General features: G+C 45.8%; 1 protein-coding gene across 1 annotated transcript; it reads left to right on the top strand.

Annotated features, from left to right (window-relative positions):
• The first annotated feature begins 6008 nt into the window (after window positions 1-6008).
• Window positions 6009-17854, top strand: TKTL1 (transketolase like 1). Its single transcript, XM_083158869.1, has 14 exons — window positions 6009-6240; window positions 8429-8546; window positions 9482-9595; window positions 10000-10097; window positions 11645-11836; window positions 13125-13252; window positions 13335-13528; window positions 13647-13811; window positions 14575-14731; window positions 15502-15632; window positions 15740-15823; window positions 16015-16111; window positions 16631-16750; window positions 17457-17854. Exons 1-14 carry the CDS (start codon window positions 6134-6136, stop codon window positions 17627-17629), a joined length of 1878 nt encoding a protein of 625 aa, XP_083014995.1. The 5' UTR covers window positions 6009-6133; the 3' UTR covers window positions 17630-17854.
• Window positions 17855-19332: the final 1478 nt, after the last annotated feature.

Raw genomic sequence — 19332 nt, 5'->3', positions numbered from 1 at the left:
GCCACTATTCAATGGGGCAATTTAAGTGTTGAATCCCTTTGGCAGCACATGGGACCTAATTCAGACCTGATCGCAGGCACATTCTGTTTGCAAATGGGCATGCGAGGGCTTGTGTATGCTAACACATCGGCTAGCATGCAGCAGCAGTGAGGAGAAATCATACGATGGTTGATTTCTCCAGCCTTCGCTGGAGGTCGGCAGTAAGTCTATACTTACTTTTCAGATGACCACTATTGGTGGTGGGCACGCCTGTGTTCCCCGGTGTACGACCATTGTTTCCATGGGTTCACCCACCATTTTTGTGGGCACGTCCATAAAACAGTTTTAGGAATGCCCCAGCAAGTGTGAAACTCACCGACGGCGTTCGCTCCCAGAGTTTGCACGTATGCATATTCACACATGCGCAAATCCCGACCATCAGGACTAGGGGCCAATTCAGACCTAAGCAATCATATCTGAATCGCCCCCACAATGTGCCCTGCAATCAGGTCTGAATTAGGCCCATAGTCATCCCATGTGTTCCGCTGTTTTGCTAGTTAGTAGTTAGTGCTGAATAATCCCAGTGGTGAAGAATAGGGAACTGCACTCACTTTGGTATAGTCACTAGGTCGACCACTAAAGGTGGACGGGCCTTAGGTTGACACCCTCAAAAGGTCAACATAATCATTAGGTCTACAAGGGGTTTTTCATGGTTTCATTTGAGCCAATGTGCCAACAAACAGTATTTCATACCCTACCATCCAGTAGGGCGTAGAGGGAGAATAGTGTGCCAAGCATAGCGAGGCACCATGCCCAAAGCATGGCGAGCACAGCAAACCATGCGAGGGGACATGGTGAACAGATACAACGTCCATTTCAACAGTGTCGACATTCGAGACAAAAAAAACGTGAAAAGCCAATGACGGCCTTTTGACTGTTGACCTTCCCCATGTCAACCTAATGCTTGTGTTGACCTAATGACCCTGTCAACCTAAACCCATGTCGAAAGTTTGAGGGTGTCGACCTAAGGCCAGGTCGACCTTTAGTGGTCGACCTATTGACCTTCCTGTGGTCTACCTGATGATCACAACCCCTCACTTTTAAGTTGCAAACATGTGGATGTTTATTGTAACGTGGAAACAACTCATGTTTTCACGCTTGATGCCCGTCTCAATCACAGGTGATTTTCTTCAAGAGTCTCTTATGCTGTGTACACACGGGGGCAATTATGTATGAAATCGCTGGCAAAATGGTCGCTCAGTGACCATATTGCCAGTGATTTCATGTTCAGCCGGCGATAAATGGCTGGGTGCGCGCTCCCACGGCCAGCCCTTCATGGTCGCTGGTCGCAGGAGCTTGAACCTCCGATTCTTGCTAAAAATCCCTGGTCGCTGGTGCACAAATCACTGTGCACCAGCTACCAGCGATATCTAGCCTCCAGCGCCGGACAGGACCCGCCCACCCGCCGCGTCATAGTGTGTCACACGGCCCCCCCCTGCTTCCTCCTCCATCCCTGCCGGCTCATACAGCACAGAAGCTGCTGCGCAAATCTCCCCCCCACTGTGCAAGCACCCACACCTCCTGCGCGCCCCACAGCCGCACTAGCCAGTAAGTGCATAGGCTGTCTTTAGAGGGCATTGGTGTTGGGCAGCATGATTATGTTCATGCTGCCCATCGATGGTGATTTGCACCATCGGTGGGCAGCATGAGCATTACCATGCTGCCCCACACCAATAGTATGTGGGCTCAATATAAATGAAGGGGGCATTGGTGTCGGGGTGGCAGGGGCCGCACGGCCGTCTTGTGCCCCCACACCCCTGGCAGGAGCGGGGCACTAGCGGCTGCTGCCGCTAGATTATCCTGCCCCTACAAAGATGACCCCTGCTACATCTGTATATACACCATATACACTTTTATTCCCTTCCAGAAGGACTTCCCACAACCCATGTCAATCATGAATGAATTTAAATAGAGGGTAAAAAAAATCTAGTCAAAATTCCTCTGAAAAACTGGACACTGAGCAATATATTGCTGAGAAATATATTGCTGAGATATATTGCAAGTACACTGAGCAATATATTACTCAGCAATATATTGCTAGCAATATATCTCCCCTGTGTGTACACAGCATTAGTAAAGAATGTCATGGTGGCAACACAAGTACTTTCCACGTGGTACAATAAATATGTACTATACATTGTTGCAATTTAATAGTGCATGCAGTTCCCTAGTCTATGCCAATGTGATTATTTATGGTTTATGCATTTTTTTTTATGGATCATGCACTTGAAATAATTAATACGACCTTCCCAAGAATAAATATAAAGATAAAATATATTTTTCAAAGCCAAATTGCCCTAAAGGTGCCCATACACCACACAATTATTGTATGCAATTTAGACTAGATCGCAATGCGATGCAATCTAGTCCAAATTGCATACAATAATGTGTATGGACACCTTAAGGTCGATTTCTGTAACCCATAAGTACATGGTTACTGTTTCCCCTGCTTTGTTTTCCATCGTTACCCATGATGCATCTGTGTCTGTGCTGAATGTTACTCTGCTGGAGGGACCAGCTCCACCACTAGGATCATAAAACTCAGAGCAAATCTTTCCATAGTAAACTATGCTACAACCAGTTTAATATAATACTTAAACTATCCGGTGCAACTCAGGGCCATCTTAACAACATTGAAGACCGTGCTCACCCATTCACGGGTATATATATCCTAAATATATATCTAGCCTAAACTACACCTCCTGTGGTCCTGCTCCATCTCTCCTCATGCTGCCATACAGTGAATGGATTTAAGCACTCTGATTAGTGGACAGCTCCAGCCATCAACCAATCAGGAAGCTGACAGCCATTCACTGTCTGTTTGCAGGCTGGTAGTAAATGATGCACTCCGATTGGTGGAAAGCTCCAGCTATTGCTGCAGCATGGTAAGCATGTGGGGAATGTTTCTGGCTGATCGGATTAGGTGTAATTCACAATCAGAGCAGCTGTTAATTATTCTCTACATGCCAAACAAGAAGCTGCGGAGGCACCAACTGCAGAGGCACCTAGAATGGGGTCCTGGGTATCTGCACAGTAAACGTTAAGATTGCCCTGTTCAACCGGTATTGGTATCGGGGCTTTTAAGACTGCCGCCTCTCTCTGTCTTATCTTGACTCACTTCTGATCAATTCCTTTTAAAATACATTTAGTATTAGTGCAAACTTTATTAGCCAGAACCTCATGTGGACAACATGACAGTTACAGTATAAACCGAACACACGACAGGAGCTGATTGGCTGGAGCACCATTAATCAATCGCAATGAGTTTTATCATCACCACATCAAAGGGCCGATTTAGACCCGATTGCACGGATGTAAATTCGCAGTGGCAAGCAATCAGTTAACTGCCACTCTGCTAGAGTTAAATCCCGCCTGCAAATGAATGTGCTCACTGTCGCTGACCCCTATTTTGCCCCCAGGGATGATAGCGATCATCGCTGTCCATACACGCTGGGCTTAGTCGCCCAGGGTATATGGACCTTTAGACATAACCAGGGATTTAGTACAAAGACTACAGCCAAAGTCCGTGAATTAGTATAAAACATCTTGATGGATCTGCTTTTGTATCCACCCAATCATATTAGGAAATATTAAAAGAAAAATTGCGTGTGTTGTGTCTTTTATATTACCATCATTGTGAAGCAGTCACAGTGTCAATGAACCACCCCAAACTGCTCACTTTGGAGGGAGGCGTGAAGAGGAGGTGGGCCCCCAGACTGTGGGGTTCCTGTAAGATACACTAACCTCGATACTGTAACAGACCCATGTGAGTCAGTTCAACCCAGACTGTAGTTGTAGTGTAGGGGCAACACGGATGGTGTAATGGTTAGATTCCCACCATGGCCCTAACTGTGTGGAGTTTGTATGGTCTCCCCTTGCTTGCGTGGGTTTACTCCGGGTGCTCCAGATTCCTCCCACAATCCAAAAATATACTGGTAGGTTATTTGGCTCCCCCCAAAAATTAACCCTAGAATGTCTGTGTGTGCATTTACATGTGGTAGGGAATATAGATTGGAGGCATGAACCAATGTTACTGCTCAAATATTCTCTGCATAGCGCTGCGGAATATGTGTGCGCTATATAAGAAACTGTTAATAAATAAATAGTGCAATTACACTTCATCTCAATGCTGAATATGTACAATGCAGTCTGTGCCAAGGTCTCAGTTGTAACCACAGGAATGCACAACAACTGCTGTGCCAACTATGCTGGGCACTCCCATACCCCACATAGTGACAGCTTTGGCACGGAATGAATGAATCCTAATATTGGATGCAGAAGCACACTTCCAACATGGCACTATCAAATGCCTGAAGCGTGAATGGATATGTGTCACGCTTACATTCCCGATAACATGCCAAGCCGCAGCGCCAACGTGACTTAATGCCAATGACACTTCATTTGTAGTTTACATAACTAAATATTATAAGCGGCTAGTTTACTCTGAGCACGTAGTAAGGTGTCGCGTTTAGCTGTGACATATACAGCACACACAGGGTCACAACACACGGTTGTGAAAACTGATTCTATTTACATTACAGTACAGATGTCAGTGTTATGTTTTGGTGTCTGCTATGGAAAACGTATCCTCTGTAATTCTGACGTTGCTTGTTTAATCTATGCATCCACTAATAAAGCTTTTCCACTAGCAAAAAAAACCTGGGATTTTGCGCAGGGACACGCATCAACCTGGGTATTTTGGTAGTGGAAACGGGTCCCCAGGAAAAATCCTAGATCAAGTATTCTGGCAATCCAACCCGGGTAACATGGGTCGATGTGTCCCGGGTCCTGTTCACTGCAATGTAAAAGCCGCCGCTGGGAGATACTCTCATCTCCCAGTGCCGTCCCAGCCCCGCCTCCCGATGAGGTCACCCGCCCGGCATTATGCCAGGTCGGGACGCTAGTGGGAAAGGGTTTGCAAGCTGGGTCGCCGGGTACAAAATCCCGGGTGCGACCCGGCTTCTATAGTGTAAAATGGGTATTAGTTGACCTATGCAATGTCGACAGTTATGATGGTTAAAATGTCGACATCATAAAAGTCTAAAGCAGGGAAAATATCGACATGGACAATGTCAACAATAGCATCAGGGTAGGGATGGCCATTGACCATCAATGATTTATAAATCAAAGGGGAGAACCATTTGGTTTCGCACCATCGATGATACATAGCTATTGAATATTTTTTTTCCTAGGGGGGCGGGCGTTGGAACATCTGCACTGACACCTATGAGACCACGTCTCTTGACCCTTTTTGGCCCACAATTCACTGAGCATTAAAGTAGTGGTGACCATCGACAGGTGAAACCATCAATGGTTCCCTTACAAATGGTTTTACACCATCAAGGTTATCCATCAATGGAATCATCGTTGGGTAAATAAACTGATGACCATAGGGTTAGAGTTAGGGCAGGGGTAGCCAACTCCAGTCCTCGAGAACTACCCACAGTTAATGTTTTCCAGGTATCCTCACAGAATCGCAAGTGAAGTAATTAGCTCCACCTGTGGATCTTTTAAAATGTGTCTGTGAGTAATGAGTGCACCTGTGCAGCAGCTAGGTTGTCTGGAAAATGTGAACTGTTGGTAGCTCTCTAGGACCGGAGTTGGCTACCACTGAGTTAGGGGATAGGCTTACCTTAAACCAGGGATGGGGAACCTTTGTCCCGCAAACTGTTGTTGAACTACACATCCCAGCATGCCCTGTAACAGTTTTAGCATGGCCAAATAGCAAAACTGTAGCAGGGCATCCTGGGATGTGTAGTTGTTTCAATGACAGCTGGAAGGCCGAAGATCACAAAACATTTTTTTTTAAATAAATAATCTCTCTCTATATATACATACATAAACACACACACAATGTATATCAATGAGTGATACTGGAATCTGATGATGGGGTGATCACCACATGTCTCCCTATTGAGCACTGCCCCCCTCCCCCTCCTCATGCAGCCAGTGTGTGTGAGATCATTTCCTCCTGCAGGGGGCGGGCGGCGGCAGAGTATAAGGCCGGCGGCCCAGCAGTCAGAGCCGCAGCTGCACGCACTGTATAGAATAGAACGCAGGACCGGTGGGAAAAGACCCTCAGCCACATCGCAGCATGGACACCTACCAGAAACCGGAGGACAAGGACCTGCAGGCCCTCAGGGACCTTGCCAACCGGCTTAGGATCCACTCCATCAAGGCAACGTGTGCATCAAACTCGGGGTAAGTGGGGTTTACCTGCAGGGGATAAGGGGTGACTGGTGCCCCCCACGTGGTGCTAGCCATGGGCAGCCCGGATCCGTGTCACCGGTGCAGTATCACACCCTGTGACTGCTCTCTTGTACCCCTGCGTCTGCCAGACTGGCTCCTTCCCGTGTGTGCACGGCATACAGGTGCTGCTGGTTTAAAGCCCCCTCCTCCACGTGACTCCCTCGTGTAGTGCCCTGTCTCTGTCTCCGATCATGCCGCCCCCTCCCCGCCATTCTCACCGTCTCCCATCAGCCACCATCCCTTTACAGCTACAAAGAAGGAACTCTCAAATAAAACTTTTTGTATGGAAATTTCCTTTGTCCTATTCAATGAGGTTCAGGAACTGAGTGCCTGTTAAATAATGTATCTATAGGCTCAATGACCTGTGACTGCTGTGTAATGTATGAGAGTGTGGCTCTGTCTCTGCAGCTCTCATTCATGCCTCCTAGTAAATGGCTACATCGCATCTTGCTGGAGCAGTTGTCCTCATTGTCCCCCTTTATATGGGTATGGGTCATTGGATTGAATTTATTTAGGTCGACATGCATTTGATTGACAGCTGAAATCGGTTGGAAGGTTGACCCAAGCAATAATATGGTTGACGGGAGCCTCCCCCCTCCCACTTTTTTTTTTTTTTTTTTTCTTTAAGTCCTGAATGTTAGCATAGTCGGCATGGACACTTTTTTGAAGTGTGCCGCGTAGTGATTGTATCCCTCTGAGGAGAGTTGCCGCAAATCTCCCTTAACCTTCCCAGCAGCTTCATGGGATGCAGGACTGCATACTGTATATTATGTGGTCCAAGGCAAATCTGATTATTCTATAGAGCTGTCCAAGGCAAATCTGATTATTCTATAGAGCAGTCCTGCTGGCTCCACTCTCATGTGCCTGGGAATGCGCATCGGTTTGCATGTCACAGGTGAATTAACACTTTATCTGATTTCTCTGCCCGATCTGTCAGAATCCGCTGACATGGGCCTAAATCGCACTAGCGTGTGGCCAGCTGAGGGTTGAATACAGAAATCAGAAGATGCATATCATACATTGGGCACTGTGACCAGTGAAACGAATTCTGTGCTTGCAGGCAGCTGCTAGATCACTATATTTAACAGTAATGACAAATTTTAATTGGTCAGCTATAATATTGCTTTGACCGTTCCTCAGATCAGTTTCCCATAGTCTGCGGCAAACCTCAATGTGTATATATAATCTGTTTGCATGCTGTGTTTCCTGAAATAGTAGCATACATTAGATGCTAGGCTGGTCACTGCTTGGTACATGGCCAGCTTTCCATGCATACCATTATATTCATGGATCATCAGTAGTCAGCCCATACCCCCTGGCTGCCAGTCATTATCCTAATCTCTGTATGTGTCTAGGAAGAGATGATCCCCGCAGCAGAAGGACTTTAGTAGTAGGTGCATATAACCTTGAGATCCATACTGTCCTCCTGGCAAACAACCAGTTTTGGGAGTTCTTTTGCAAGTCCAAGTGAGAATTAACCTTGAAAAGTGCATCGCACTCCTGGCAGAAAGTTAAATATTGGCAGCATGCTTTGTTGTGAAGGCCCATGGGGTGACAGCTTCGTTTGTAGGGGGGGGGGGAGACAATGTTCCAGGGTAAAATATTGATTTTACAGAAGTGAAACTGGGCCTGCCGCTGCTGATGGGTCTCAAACGGTTGACAGGGCATTGAATTAATACAAAAAAAGGGGGTTTAGAACAGGGTCAGAAGAGTGGCACAAGCATTAGGTCGGCAGTCAAAAGTTCGACATGAGTTTTTCACAATGTTCTTTATTTTGTGCTGGACACCGTATCGGTGTACCACTTCCCTACGCAAGTTCTACCATGCTTCGGGCATGGTGCCACCTAGTGGTGGGTAGGATATGAAATGCTGCCTGTTTTGGGGGGGGGAGACTGGGGGACTTGCAAGGCTGCGAATTTTGCAGCCTTGTGAGCCAACCACAATAAGGGCCCATGTGTGTGCCCCAGCTTAGCGATGTGAAAGGGGTATTACTCTTTACTTCTGCCCTCAGCGTTACTGTCTGTAATACAGTTGTGTATTGCTGTTCATTCTGCTCTAATACAAGTCTTGCAATGAGATACTAAGCCTACTGTGTAATAACTCCTATTAAATGTGTACTCCGTTCTGCTCCTTGTGACAGGCATCCCACATCCTGCTGCAGTGCTGCCGAAATATTGTCTGTCCTTTTCTTCAACACCATGAAATATGATGCGGCTGACCCCGGCAATGTCAACAATGACCGTTTTGTACTCTCCAAGGTGAGGATGACAACTTATGGTGGTGAGATCTTGGCTTGGTCCTGCATCACTTAGCATTATAAACGGCTAGTACAGTGGTTCTTGCCTGTTCAGTTGTCCACCTCCTGTGTGGCCAATAGCCAGGTGCTGCTGGTAATGGTTATTGGCACTTAAGTGTGGGCAATGCAATGAAGCCAAGTTTGAGTATTAGGGGGGGTGAAAGGGGATGAGAAGTTAACCCTTTGAGGACCAACATCTGTAAGAGATCCGCAAAAAAACCGCCAGCGTTGCTCACATTTGTTATATAAATTAAAATATTTTTTTTAATAAAAATGTTATTTCCGATCGAAGCTAATATTACAGGTCGTTATGGCAAATTAGGAGGTTTGCTTGGCAATTTTCACACCTAGGGTTAATAAGGGATTACCAGAGACGTTACGGAAATATATTGGTCTTCTTCCCTTTGTTAAAGTTCAGAGTTAGAACTCCTCTTCTGCTAATACCAGCTTTGGTGTAACAAGACCTCTATGCTGGGCTTGTTCCCAGTAATTCTGCATGTCTCTTCTATTAAGCTAAAAGACAACTAACGTCTGACTTAGCTTTCAGAAGTATGTATCTGTGAAGGCTAAAAAGACAGTGAGATGTATAAAGACAGGTTGATTATTGTGGAGAAGTTGCCCATGGCAACCATTCAGCTGTTATCTACAGCATATAATCTAGAATGCTCCTGATAAATGGTCATCTTGAAGCTGATCTGTGTGTCGGCAGGATCTGGTACTTTATCTCTGTCCATTTTAAATCTCTTAAGGTTCAGGCCAGGTACACAATGGAGCGATCTCGCCTCGTTATGCTGTTTCCGATGGGAAACAGAACTACATATCTGCTGTGTCGTTCAATGTGTATGCCTGGTCTGAGCTCCCGCTGTTTCTGTGGCTGATGATTCTACCTCCTCCTAGGGTCATGCTGCTCCCATCCTGTATGCTGCATGGACAGAAGCCGGATTTATCAAGGAATCTGAACTTCTCAACTTGAGGAAGATTGACTGTGACTTGGAGGGTCACCCTACTCCGGTAAGCCTACTACACTTGATTTCCAGTTAGCGGGTGTATAGAAGCTGTCCGTCCCACATACTTGGGTGCACCTGTCTCTGAATTTTGGACTGTGCCGCTTGTCCCACCTGCAAATTATGGAACTGCAGGTGGTGGTTAGGGTGGCAATTAGTGTATTTCCAATTACGGGAATTTTGCGCTGTGCTGGCAGGGCCACTAGTCAGCGCAGTGGAAGCAGCAATATTGTGGGCTGAATCTGTATTCCGCAGTGTGTGGCCTATTAATGTAGTAACCAACATCAAGGTGTTTAGCTATTGGTGTACTTGTCAGTCAGCCACACTCTTACAGATTAGAGAACTAAGTAACCTGTGTACTGCACAGTATATATGCCATGAAAGGTTATTAATAGTGGCTTCTGTCTGCAGAAATTGCCCTTTGTGGATGTTGCCACCGGTTCATTAGGACAAGGTCTGGGAGCATCCTGTGGCATGGCTTACACCGGGAAATACTTTGACAAAGCCAGGTAAGAACCTCCAGACTGTTACGTCAGCCCACTGTCAATGCATTTCTGAGCTGCTAACTACAAATGACTGAAATGCTGATAAGTTGGGATACTCTTCTGTGGTCACGATTGCCATTGTTCTGACACGGACTGCTCTGACATTGGGAAGTATTCAATGCCGCTGATTCACCTCTTTTTCACGGCGAATGTGTCCTATTTCCGTGCTCCCTGCCTTTTTTTTTTTTTTTTTTCTGGAAAAATTAATCGCCATATTCAATGCTTACACTTCGCCGTCTGTTAGCCGCCATAATTCGCTGTTGGATTTCAATGTGATTTGCCGTGAATTTATTTTTGTCAAATCAATCAGTAATTTTATTCTGAAGGGGCATGCTATTTTTATTCATGTACTTGCTGTGCATGAATACATATTTAATTTTTTTTTTTACACATACGCTAGTAGGGGGCGGGGATCCGCTCATTATTATTCACTTCACAATGGTCCCGCTCATTACATATACATGAGCAGGACCAGTGCAGCTGTTCCCTGCCAGCTCTCCGGGGGGGGCAGCTTCTGCTGCCTGTGTCCCTGGGAGCCGCCCACACACACACATTCTGGTGCCGGCTGGGAGACTTCAATCTCCCTGCCTGCTTCCGTCCCAAATGCCGCAGGGGTTAAAATTCAGAGTTAGGGGCAGTGAGCCCCTGCAGCGTTGAATAGGGAGACAAGGAGGGCTGGCAGCATATGCTGCCTGTGTGCCTGGAAGCCCTCCTTCTCCGCCAACCACACAGAGCTCTCAGCCAATCAGAACGGGCAGTCATTTGACAGGCTATTTAAAAAATCTAATACCTGCCACTGCAGTGCCCGTTCCGCTGATATCTGCATTCACCACCCGGCCAGGTCAGGACTCGCTGCACGCCCCTGCGTCCCGCAGGTGATAATTACCACCCCTGCTCCTCACAGCCCGCTGCAGCTCCCCATTACATGTGATAAATTGCAAGCGATTTATCACATGTAAAAAATGGCCCATCAAGTGCCAAATTGTACAGTAGGAGCAAGTTTCATCTTTGCTCCTTTGGTCATGGCTATTCTATTGTTCTCAGCTACAATACAATACGTATTGCAGCTGAGAACAATGGAATAGCCATGGCCAAAGGAGCAAAGGTGAAACTTGATCCTACTGTATGTGCCTCCCGGGGAGCTGGCGGGCGACTCACAGGAGAATTGGGTCCGACTTGTCCTAAGGACAAGTCTGCCTAATGTATGGGGGCTCTTGAGGCCCCCCATACACTACACGACTTGTACCCGTGTGTTTTTTTTTTTTTTTTGTGTGTGTGAAATCGCATGTGCAGACATCCCTAACCGACCACACACACACACACACACACCTCTGGTAAAATCTGAAGTTAACATTTCTATAACCATGAGTGAGATCTGGAATGTTTGTTCTGTGGTCCATGTCTACCGTTTAGATGGTCTGGTGGGACATTTGAGGGAAGAGTAATGCATTAGAGTGCTGGTACATCCCTCCTGTCTTGCTCATGCACTGCAATGTTCCGTTTCTTTGTAGTTACCGTGTGTTTTGTCTCCTGGGTGATGGAGAATCCTCTGAAGGGGCAGTGTGGGAAGCCATGGCCTTCGCGTCACACTACAAGTTAGACAATCTTGTTGCTGTGTTTGATGTCAACCGCCTGGGCCAGAGCGAGGCTGCCCCTCTCCAGCATCAGACGGATATATACAAGAAGAGATGTGAAGCATTTGGGTAAATACTGTAACTCTCTCTAACTAGTTGCATGATTAAAGAGCCTGTAAATATTAAATGAAATTGAGTGTGTTTATGTTGCCATTAAAATATCTGTGTTTTGTCTAATTGATGGACCAATCCCAGTTTATTGTGGAGTATAATCTTTTATGTTCCGCATAGAACAGGAGTGTCCAAACTATGGCCCTCCAGCTGGTGCTAAACTACAAGTCCCATCATGCCTTGCCACAGTTTTGCTATTGGGGAATACTAACACTATGTCAAGGTATCCTGGTATGTGTAGTTTCACAATGGCTGACGGGCCACTGTTTGGACATGCCTGCATAGAGAAAAATCTCTCATATTGGCCTGTGTCCCTTGGAGCTTCCACCAGAAAACCTGTACAGCCTAATATCTGCACCAATGCCGGGGTCAGTTTGGGTACCCTACAATACAGCTTGTAGTTAGGACCTAGTGGTCACTCTCAGCACTCAAGCTTTCCAAACAGGTCATGTAAGGAGGGATTTCTGCCTGTGGTAAGATTGCTAATCGGGCAATCTAGAATAACTGGCCTGTGCATTAGACATCATCAAAACCTGACCTGTTGGTTGCACTAGAGTTGAGAACCATTGCTGTACCCTCATCTTACCACATGATGGCGACGTTATCAGTACTGTAGACTTGTTGAACACAGGTTTCCTAAAAGCAGAGCAGTCCTGTGTTTTCTCAATCAGAAATAACTTTACTAAAGATTAACGTTAAACATGAATTCTAGCCACAGGATTAAAAGTAGAAACCGGTGTTAAAAATCCAGGATCTTGACTGAAAAAATGGTTGCTATTGGCATTTTTAATCTAATTGCATTAGTTTTTGGTGCTTCACCTGGCTGAAAATAGTAAATCTAACTGGCTGGGGTCTGCACTTAAATAATACAGTGCATCACCTGGTTCACACCACCCCCCCCCCCCATTTGACAGATGCTATGGCGGAACAGCTCCTCCTGCCATGGTAGAGGTTGGAGTACAGTGGTGGCTAGCAATAGCTGCTTTCCATTTGTAAGGTATCATATGGACCCATGGAAAGACTTACTGGAATGCTGGTGCTTCAGTTTTGTAAACATCCGGCTACTATGGCTGTTGGGTTTCCAGCTGTCCTTGATCATGGTGTGAACCTGTCCTCTTGTCTTATTTCTGTCATTAAACACTATATAATATAACGTTTGCCTGAGACGCAAGTGAGTTGATCTCCATCAGAACAGTGGAAAACCTCCTGTTGCTGCCAGGTGACCAAGATGCTGTATATTTTGCAGGTGGAACACCTATGTCGTCGATGGGCATGATGTGGAAGAGCTGTGCTGTGCACTGTGGCAAGCTGCCACCGTGAAGGACAAACCCACAGCAATCATCGCAAAGACTTACAAAGGAAAAGGCATTTCCGGTGAGTGGCTGGAGTACAGCCGGCACTTCAATTGGAAAGAACCGTTGCAGCGATGCAGAGTCTGAGTTGTTTTCGTTTTTAGGGGTCGAAAACCAGGATAACTGGCATGGGAAACCTATGCCAAAAGACAAAGTAGAATCCATCATTAATGAGATCCAAAATCAGATCCAGACCAACAAGAAGTTGATTCCTGCGGCACCTGTTAGAGATGCCCCCGAGGTCAGCATTGCGGACATTAAGATGCCAACCCCTCCAAGTTACAAAGTTGGCGACAAGGTGAGTAACGCTGGATGAACGTCTACATCGGGCATGGCGGTTCCTGATTGCGTATTTAGAAGGTGCAACACTCTCTGATTCGCAGTAAGAATGCTCAACACAGGCTTTTATCTTCTAGATTGCAACACGTAAAGCTTACGGCTTGGCTCTGGCTAAACTGGGCAATGCCAACAGCAGGGTAATTGCCCTGGATGGCGACACCAAAAATTCAACTTTTTCCGACATCTTCAAGAACGAGCATCCTGACCGTTTCATTGAGTGCTTCATTGCTGAGCAGAACATGGTGAGGATCATTGCATCTTTCATTAATAAGTTGTGTGCCCTGCAGAACAGAAATTATGTTGCTCTTCAGTAAGTTAGTCCACTGACTCGCAGATAATAAGTCTTCCATAATGTGTGGGGGAAGAAAGACATTTCCCTCCCCCTGAGTCTTGTTAAATGCCTACTTGGCAGTGGCTTGCTACTGGTGGTGGTGGTAGTAGAGTGCTGAGATTGCACAGCGGAAATGGGGCAGAGATAGATATTCAGGGTTCGGTAAGGTTGATAGAAACTAGAGTAATTGGCATGGAATAGTTTTGCTCAAGAAAAATTGTGATCTACACTTTCAGGATAGAGCATCTAGTCCTGCAGAGGGGGTGGCAGTGCACATCTGCGGTGGTATACAGAAATATCTACATCTAGCCTCCCTGCATGACCCTGTGGCGGCAGACTTATTCCATTAAAATGTATCTTGATCACAAAGCAATGTGACTACGAAACACAAGCAGTATATGCTGCGTGCCTATAATCTGTGTGACTGGTTGTACCTGCATACGAAACGATACACTTTAGGTGCAGATACAGCCATGGTCCCATACCTAATTTAAGCATGCCACATATCCTTTTAATCAGCAGGGTCTGCTTGTGTGTCATTCCCATGGTGATGCACATAATATGCATTTTATGGTGTAATGAGGTAAGACTTATGACGGCACATCTGTAGCTGTGTGAACTATAAAGTTTTAGGCATGTGAAAACTCCTATCCTGTTTTGACTCCTCCCTACAGGTGAGCGTTGCGATGGGCTGCGCAACCCGTAACCGCACCGTGGCTTTCGCCAGCACGTTTGCTGCCTTCCTATCTAGGGCTTACGATCACATTCGAATGGGGGCTATTTCTCAGTCCAATGTTAACCTTTGTGGTTCCCACTGCGGAGTATCTATTGGTGAGTTGTCCTACTGGAACCCTAAAGCTACATCACCCCCATCCCAGTATAGCCCTATTCTTGTTGCCTTCGTTCACAGTTCTTAAAGCATGAGTATAATGTGGCTCTTTTAAGGTATGAAGCAAATGTAGATCTATAGTTTAGTGTGTTAATTATTGTACTCTTATAGTGGGTACCCTACTGAATTATAGTTATTTTGTTAGAATCCTCTTGTGCATTCAATGCACACCTACTAAATTAACTATGCATGCTCCCACGGATCACTAGCCCCATATCTGCCAATATTGTCAGTGACTGCATGTTTGCTGGGGGTCCCGTGATATCCCTGAACGATATTGTCAACATTCCCGTTCAGTGTTTACCTCGCAGGTCATTCGTTTTGAGGCATTGTAAGGGGCGTTGGGCATCTGCACCATTGGCGCAGCTATAGATTGCACAGGCCCCCTCCTGATAAAACACCCCTGGATTGTATTTGGGGGGGGAAAGGGAGAGTTGGTTGTGTGCTGACTGACCTGCTCTGAAAATAGGAATTACTGCAGTGAATGAGTCAGGCAAAAAATATTCCAGGAGGGGGATATGGGTCGAAATTCGCAACTGCTGTAAAAGACTGAAGCCGGATACACGCTAGGGTAACCATTCTTTAACACTAAGGGCCAGATGTATACAGCTTCAAAAAGTGATAAGCAACCAGCTCCTACCTGTCACTTTTCAAACCCAGCCTGTAACATGATGGGTAGGAGACGATTGAAGCATTGTTTCTCTGGCTTCAGGTGAGGATGGACCCTCTCAGATGGCTCTGGAAGATATTGCCATGTTCCGTGCAGTGCCATCCTCTACCGTCTTCTATCCCAGTGATGGCGTGTCCACAGAACATGCAGTGAGTCTGGCCGCCAACACTCCGGTGAGTCTACACTTCTGAACTGCTAAGGCCGTTGATACATAGAATGTTGCTAAGGCTGTTGATGCATAGAATGTGGCAGTCTTGTGAAAGTTCTTCTTAATTCCTAGGGCATATGCTTCATTCGAACCAGCCGGCCAGACACTGAGATCCTCTATTCTCCTGATGAGAAGTTTGTAATAGGTCAAGCAAAGGTAAAATATAGTGGTGTGGTATGGGGGTCCAACAGACTGGAATTGCTGATACTCTGACAGTGCGGAGCCAAAGAAGCCTGTTGCATGGCTCGTGATTCGCAGTGCTTAGTCCCTGAAAATCAGCCCCCCGGAGTCAGACACTCAGTTTGTAGAAAGCTCAATCTACTCTTACTGGTCCCCCTTCTTTTTAGGTTGTACGTCAGAGTGATTCGGACAGGGTCACCGTCATCGGTGCAGGCGTCACCCTGCATGAGGCACTGGCAGCTGCAGATGAACTTGCCAAACAAGGTAAAATGACTAAACTTTCTATTCTCTGCATGAGTTGGCCACCTTGTCAGCTGCTGTGAGGTGTAACATTAATGTGGTGGGGCCGTATTGCCCCCTTCTAGCAAATAGATAATCTGATGACTGACTAAATACTAGCATCAAAGCTTTCAATAGGAGGGGGTGGTGGGTGTGTGCAGTTCACAGCTGCTGTTGACCTACACCCCAGCGTGTCCTGCAACAATATTAGTAATGCTAAGTGGAAAACTGTCATTGCATGCTGGGATGAATTGGTTCTACAGTAGCTACTTATTGCTCACCCCTGCCTTTGGTTACACAGGAAGCCTTCCCATTTATACCTCATGCTGGCATTCCCTACCAGTTTTGTTATTGTTGCATTCTGTAACTGGAAGGAGCTGCTGGGATTTGTAGCTGCACAGCAAATGGTGCGCCACATGTTTATCGCTCCTGTCTTATTGCTTAATTTTAGTGCTATCCTGTAATGTCTGTCATGGGTGAGCTCACCACTTGTTTCTCCTTCAGGCATCAATATCCGTGTGATTGATCCATTTACCATCAAACCTCTGGATGCAGCGACCATAGTGTCCAGCGGTAGAGCTACTGGAGGGCACATAATTACTGTAGAGGACCACTACAAAGAAGGTGAAACTCCTGTTAAACTAGCAAGCACCACTAGATGGCAGTAATCACTAAAAGATGGGCAGCCTACTACTTGGTCAGCCAGGAAGTAGCTTCACTGTCCACACCAAGAACAACAAAGGACAGAACCCATTGACTGAGGTCCTATTACATTTGCTGTAATCAGTCGCTGATTTCTCCCTCCCCAAATTTTCAAATAAAATGACTAGCCATATTTGTTATAACGGAATGGGATCATTCGTCAGACTGCATTTAGGTTGACGGGGTCATTAGGTCGACAGTGAAAAAGTCGACATGGTTTTTTTCGGGCACATCCTAGTGGATGGTAGGGCATGAAATGTCGACCTAGTGGTGTAGACCTAAATGCTGTAGACAATATGACCTTATCCCGTTACATGGTGAGTGTAATGATGGGGAACACTGCCCTCTCACTCACTCAATGCAAGGTAGAAATTTTGCATGCATGAGTGCTTGATTACTATACAGTAGCTACAAGTGGGGAACATAGTTTGAAAGTGGGGGTTTACTGCTTTAATGGATGTGGGTGCCCACTATCATCTTCATGAAAGTACACTAGAGAGGTGTGGTATTGTCTGAGTTCTGCAGTGAATCCTCCTGATGGGTTGTAGAAGTATAGACCTTTCTGGGTAACAAGGACAGTGGCAAATCTATCATGTTTGATTACAAATGTATGTTCTCTCACCACCAGGTGGCATTGGAGAGGCTGTGGCCTCAGCTGTCGCTGGAGAACCTGGATTTATAGTTCGGAGCCTCGCCGTCCGCGGTGTACCTCGCAGTGGGAAGCCAGGAGAGTTACTGGAAATGTTTGGCATCAGCGCTAAATGCATTGTGGAAGCTGTGAAATCCACATTTGCTAACTAATCTGACCAGTAACATTCTGCCGGAGGGGCAGATCACTCACAGTACTGTCATACAGTTGAATAATGTTGGCACAGTTAATTCCTAATGTTAACCTGTTACGTTGATACCCATGCACTGATTCATTCCTTCTGTTGTGTGACACTAGCTGCCGTCTGTGTCTATTCCATTTGTGTCTTCATGTTCCGTCATTCTCAGCACTTGGCAATAAAATTTAAACTGACTTTCTGTAATTCTGTTTTTTATTTAAAGTATTTGTATATCCTCCTGTTATGCAGGGATGGCAGCTGTGCCATCCCTGCAGGATTGCTATGGTTCTGGACAATATGGGGGTAATACTGAACATGTAACTTTGACGTCCTTTCCAACTGTCTGGCTGTACACCTAAGGGGTGACTCGGGTGTGCATTCAGCGGCTGATTTCAGACCTGATTGGTAAGGTTCAAATTCAGCGATGTCCCCGATGTTTGGGGTTTTGCTCTTGTGCGAATACCTTTTGTGTATTGCATTCACCAAGGTGTGTTCTGTCAGGGGAGGGGATGGGGAACATCCAGCATTTTATGGGAGAGCCCATAAACACTGGGCATTCCCCCTGCGCATACAAGCTGGGGCTGATGTAACATGTGCAGAGTTAGATTTTGGTGGGATTTGTACTTTACTCTTACACTGCAATATAGTTATCAGTTTAAAGTAGCCAGTATTTACCCTGCACAGAAACAAACTCACCCAAATCTATCTCTGTACATGTTACATCTGCCCCACCTGCAGTGCAGCATGGTTTTGTCCATTAGAGATGGCATTTGGTTTTTGCAAGTTAACCAGAATCAGGCCCATAGTCTCCTGCACACTAGTATCTGGGAGGGCTGCAAAAAGCACCTTGTGAGACTACCCAATTTTTGGGGGACAGTAGTAGGAATGTGTAGTGTAAGAAGGGTCACTAGAGCAATTCACGCTTCTGTAAAGGGCAAGATGATGCATTGCAGATTTACCAAATAGCCTTAATCAGTTTTAATGGCATCACATTGACTGAAAGGTGTGTGTGTGATCTATCTAATACAAAGGAAATGTGTGCAAATTTGAAAAAACCTTTAACCGTGAATGTTGCTGTGATCATCCACACACAAGGTTTTTTTGTAAAAAGTCCCGTTCCAAATTTTTCAAGCACCAAGGATTCTTTGTCTTATCCCAGAAGCTCTCGGTCACCTAAATTCCACAGGTGTGCAAACACTAACAAGAAAGGTGAGCGCTCCATAGTGCAATATCAAACTTTATTTAAAAAAAAAACAAGGTTTTTCCAGTAAAAGCTGGTATAAAGACGTACCACAGCAGGCGGTACAACCACCGCAGGATAATCGCGTATACTCGTGTCTCACACATGAAATGTAGGAGTGGTTACACTCAGTAGTCTCGACACATCTGATGGACAGACTGCAACGCCAGGCCACCTCCAACGCGTTTCGTAATCACGTACTTCATCAGAGGGCTGGCCTGGCGTTGGTCAGATTCCTCTTAAGCCCGTGGCTGTATCAATTGAAATCCATCAGGTATTTAAACCATCTCTGGTATTCTTAACAGCAACGGCCTCTAAAGCTACTCTGTCGACAATAAATTCTAATAATAAACAGTACATTGCTACATAAAATCAATATTACAATACATTCGGGTAGTATAACTTATAACAATGAAGATAAAAAAAGAGAATTGATT

This window comes from Crinia signifera, chromosome 9 (assembly GCF_055691185.1).
Source record: "Crinia signifera chromosome 9, ASM5569118v1, whole genome shotgun sequence".
NCBI lineage: Eukaryota > Metazoa > Chordata > Amphibia > Anura > Myobatrachidae > Crinia > Crinia signifera.
The sequence above is the reverse complement of the archived record's forward strand: the minus strand, read 5'-3'. Positions and strand labels throughout refer to the sequence as shown.